The sequence below is a fragment of the Camellia sinensis genome, chromosome 2 (assembly GCF_055761805.1).
Source record: "Camellia sinensis isolate YWXY chromosome 2, ASM5576180v1, whole genome shotgun sequence".
Taxonomy (NCBI): Eukaryota; Viridiplantae; Streptophyta; class Magnoliopsida; order Ericales; family Theaceae; genus Camellia; species Camellia sinensis.
In genome coordinates, this window is record NC_138962.1 from 163,382,680 (window position 1) to 163,388,111 (window position 5,432).

At 32.7% G+C, this 5,432-nt stretch overlaps 1 protein-coding gene across 1 annotated transcript; it reads right to left on the reverse strand.

Annotated features, from left to right (window-relative positions):
* Positions 1-704: 704 nt before the first annotated feature.
* LOC114263328 (histone H3.2) lies at positions 705-1,115 on the reverse strand. The gene has a single exon (XM_028203835.2). The coding sequence runs from the start codon at positions 1,113-1,115 to the stop codon at positions 705-707; it is 411 nt and encodes a 136-aa protein (XP_028059636.1).
* Between the last annotated feature and the right edge of the window lie 4,317 nt (positions 1,116-5,432).

Genomic DNA, 5,432 nt, shown 5'->3' on the forward strand with positions numbered 1-5,432 from the left:
TTCAAACAATATCAATGCCCAAATCTTTAACCCACAATAATACAATCAAGGTTTGACTTGAAGTCATTCTCGTAGAAAACTGATCAGAGCACATACCATGGTTTTTAATTACTGTCTCATTTTAGCATCATCAATGTCGAAACATGCAAACAGTCAAAAAAGGGTCCAAACAACTTAAAAATCCACTAGTCTTGTCCCAATAGTTCTTGAGCAAAAAAGAAATTACAAGTTAGTAAATAGGTTAATATGCACTTCTAATCCAGAACCCTTTCCATTACCAGTGAATCAAACCACCATTATTGATTTATGGTATGGTATAAAATTACCAAAATTTAGTGAATGTAGGTTCAGCACTTATTCACACATAACCAAAGTAACATAAGAAAACAACAAACCTCTATCATCAAATCAAACCCTGCATTACAGGCCCAAAAGAAAATGAGAATCTAAATGGAAAAGTGTGAGAGAGACAACGATGAGAGCATTGTTGCCAATAGACTTTCAGAAATAGCAAATTTCCATTGAATGAAGATCAAACATTTGAAAAGTCACAATTCCATATTACAAAACAAAACCCTTCATAGATACCTATCAGGCATTAAACCACCATAGATTTACATCACTAGCCCAAACCCTAACCAATCGAACCAAACAAAACTAGAAACCACAAAACAGAAACACACACCCCAACAAACCACCTTCAATCAAGCCCTCTCGCCTCGAATCCTCCTCGCAAGCTGAATATCCTTAGGCATAATAGTAACCCTCTTAGCATGAATCGCACAAAGATTGGTATCCTCAAACAGCCCAACAAGATACGCCTCGGCCGCCTCCTGGAGCGCCGCGACGGCGCTGCTCTGGAACCTCAGATCGGTCTTGAAGTCCTGCGCGATCTCACGCACGAGCCTCTGGAATGGAAGCTTCCGGATCAAGAGCTCTGTGCTCTTCTGGTACTTTCGAATCTCACGAAGCGCCACTGTGCCGGGACGGAAGCGGTGGGGCTTCTTCACTCCGCCGGTGGCCGGCGCTGACTTCCTGGCGGCCTTGGTGGCGAGCTGCTTCCTCGGAGCCTTGCCTCCGGTGGACTTACGTGCTGTTTGCTTGGTACGAGCCATTGATAATAGCAAAGTTCAAAGAGAGAGAAAGAGAGAGATGAAAGTGTGTAGATGTAGAGAGAGAAAGGGATGATGCTGCTGGGTTCTAGAGAGAGAGTGTGCTGATGAGTGATGAGATGAGTGACCTGAACACTTATATGTAGGTAGGGAAGGCGCGCGAGGTTTGAAATTTTGGGAAATCTTTTGAAATTTTATTTTGGATATTACGTTGATTAGATGCCGTTTATCAGGTGGATTATGAACGGACCAGATTCAATATAGATATGAGGACAAGGATTGAGATCCGTGTGAGGTAGTAACTACCATTACCATATTGCCACGTCATCTATTTCTTTTCTTTTCTTTTGGGTAGTATTATATTTTATATCCCAAACTATTGTTGAGTTGTCTATTTAAATCTTGTTTAGCATACAATATTTTTAGTTTAAAAGTCAAAAAATTATTATAAAAATTAAAAAATGTATAATTTATATTAAAAAGTTAAGTTTTTTTTTTTTCTACTTTTTATACATATTTTCGTAAAAAATTAAAAGTCATTTCAAACATATTAATTTTTTTACCTCATATTTTAATTCAAAAATCAAAAAATTACTAAAATAGCATATTCTCAAATGATGCCTAAAGTATAGAAATCAAAATTTAGTTAGTTTCTAAACTGTCGATTAAATATTTGAATTTTAAAATATTTAATTTAAATAATTGCTGAAATAATTACAAAAAAGAAAAAAAAAAGAATAAATTACATTGATATCCTTTGAGATTTCTATTTAATATTAATTTCCCTATCAGATTTGAAAATTACACTTACTCTCATGTCAAATTCAAATGACATATTTGCTCCTTAACTGTTATACATATAAAATAATACAAATATTTTATTCATAGAAATAAAAATCATCTTCTTTGATTTACCTCACACAAAAAATTGAATTTTTATTTTTCATGTTTCTTTTATTCTTATTGAATTTTTTAATAATTTAAGCAATTTTTTTATTTTTTTAGATACACTTAATCTAGACATAGTTAAGAAGTATAATATTTTTTAATTTTTTTAAATTTAACAAATTCAAAAAAATACAAAAATGCAATACATTGTCTTATTTTGTTATATTCAATGGATTATTTTTTAAAAAAATTGTACAAATTTTATACTTTTTAAAATATATTTAGATTAAATTGATCTAGTCTAGATATAATGGTGGAAATAAAAATGAAAAATTATATTCATATATAAAAATTTATACATAATATATTATAAAAATTTTATGATAGTGATATTGTTGTAAATATAAATTATATTTATGTGTGTTTTGTTTTAAAGTTAAAGGTCCCCATTAAGCTATATTATTGTGTTTGAAAATTCTATATAAAACTTATGTTTGTATATCATCACTTAATAAGAATATGTTCATGTAAAAATTAATGATGGAAAGTTCTAGAATGTAGTCATGATGATAGGAAGAATAAATGATAGGAAAAATGACAAGATAATCATTTAGAAAATTTTAGGGCATGACATCAGCAATTCAGAGGGACAATTTGTAATGAAATTAGGGTGGGGGGAATATAATTTTTCAAATGTGAAGAAAGATCTGTATTAAATAAAAACCTCAAGGGGTGTCAGTGTAATTTACCCAAAAATAAAATATAAGACAATAAGTATTATAAATTAGTAAAACAATCTTAAACCAAACCAAACCAAACCAAGCCTTAAGTCTCATCAAATGGGGTCGGTTACATGAATCATTCTTTTCTATACGGCTCTATCAAAGGCCATTTCGTTAGTTAAATTAAATAGATCCATATCTCTATTTACAACGCTAGCCAACATTAATCTAGGCCTACCTGGTCCCCTAACATTTCCATTCACTGCATCGCATCTCTTCATTATTGCCTCTATTGGTTTCCATTGAATATGACCAAACCATCTCAATTAATTCTCTCTCAACTTATCTTCTATTAGTGTTGCTCCTACCCATTCCCGAATACACTCATTCCTAATTCTGTTTTGTCTCGTTTTGCCATACATCCACCTTAGTATCATCATTTCAGCAACACCCATCTTATCTAATGTTGTTTCTTGGTTGCCCAACACTCCATCTCATACAACATCGCTGGTGTAATAGTCGTTCTATATGATCAAGACCAAATGACTTTGTAAGTGACAACATGTTTTGCACATCATCGCCGCAATCAACCTTAAACTTGTTGTACCCAGGAATGATGAACAAGAAATAAACCAATCCTTGGTCATAAATATCAAATTTGTGACAAACACTGTCAACCAACCGAGCATAGGTGACTGTTTGGAAGATACGCAACATTGCGTTTGTCTGGGCGAACGTACACAACAATAATACCGCGAGCTCTATGCATGGCAAAAAAAACATATTAACAGTTGGCCAAAAAATCGAACACATATATACAGGTAACAGATCAGAGAACAAAACCACTTGATATAGGTGTTCAAGCTAACATTATTGGGAATAAATTCAATTCATAATAAACATCTTCAAATTGAATCTGATGGTTCAAACACCCACATCAAAGGAAATGTAAATCTTCCACCTGATAATGATGATATAGTCGTACTGTTAGGAGCTGATAGTAAATCAGAAGGACCATCTGTTTTTTCAGGCATGAAGACAATGTTCTACCATGACCAATGTTGTATAAAAAATAATATGTTATACAATTACACAGCCACATGAAGATAACGTTCTACCATAACCAATGTTCGATCATGGACAATGTTTACGCCAATCTAGAAAAATTAATTAAACAACAGAACAAACCAAACTCCATAGCCTGTTTGTGTTTTTTAATTTACACTATTAATGTTAATTCAGCACATAACATTAGAACATTGGGAAAGCAAACACAACCACCATTGACAACCCCGAACAGTATAAACCCATCCACCATTGACAACCCCCAACAACGTATTCGAACATTACGAAACCCAGCCGCCATTGACAACCCCCAACAGCACATTACAAACCCAGGCACCATTGATAATCCCCTATCAATATATTCGAATACTAACAATAACAACAAACCCAAATAATCAACCCAAAAACACATCACCCACCACACTTACAGGGGACACATCATAACCAACCTAGAAAACACATTACACCCACTAATAGAAAAATCAAATCAACTGCCTGAATTGAAAAAAAGCAAAGCACACCCACCGTTTTCGAAGCAGAAGATTTAAACAACAACACCCAAACCCCCCCCCACCCACAAAAACGTATTCAACATACAAAGAACACCAACTAAGAAACACCCCAACCTCTCCCCCTCTCGTCCCACAGTCCACACAACCTCTCCTCCAAAAAAAGAATGTTATATCATACCTTACCAAACCAATAGCAACAAAAAAAATCAAAACAAATCACAAATATGGGCAAATCAGTCAATTACATATACAATACATATAAACAAAAATACCATACCAAAAATAAAAAAGGACTAAACGGTTTTCAAAAAAACACTGAGGACTATATAAAGCAACATTTCCCCCCACGGGATTTATGAGTAATTTTTCCTTAATTGAATAGGGTCTTGTTTTATTTGCCAAAAGTTAAAAAATTATTTGTTAAAAATCAAAATGAGAAGACCCTAGTTGGTGCTTGTTGGTGAGATTGTGAGAGATGTTTGTGAAAGAGAATAATATGACCCAAAAAGGGGCTATGATTGAGAGAAGAAGAAGGAGAGGGCATGGAAACAAATTTGTAGGGTGAAGTTGGTAGTTTATGTATAATTTTTGTTGTTATCATAATTTTTCATTCAATCAACAAACAATTGAATAATAAAAGGACTAAAGTGTTATCAAAATTTTGTGAAAGGTAGAAAATGGTTTTTTAGGAAATAAATGGGTTGATCATGTTATTTAGAGAAATCTAAGTGGTATCAGTGTAATTTATCCTATTTTTTATTAGTATAATATTTTCATGTTATTAGTAATAAATTATATCTTAATTTTTCTTAAATTTATTATTGTATGTCAAATATATATTTAACGTCCTGAAAATATTAACCATAATTCATTCCACAATATTAGTGGTTGTTTGGGATGCACTATATAAAAGTACTTTTTGATTTTTTGACTAAAAAAGTAGAGAAAAAAAAAATTTATGTTTGGGATAACTTTTTGACTTTTTATGAAAAGATGTATAATAAAATATTGTAGTAAGATCAAAATGACCATTCTACCCTTTTGACTTTTTTACTTTTGGGTAGTTGACTTCAAAGGGCAAAATAATAATTTTGCCCTCTAAGCTTCCCCCACAAGCTACCCTTGAATAGTAT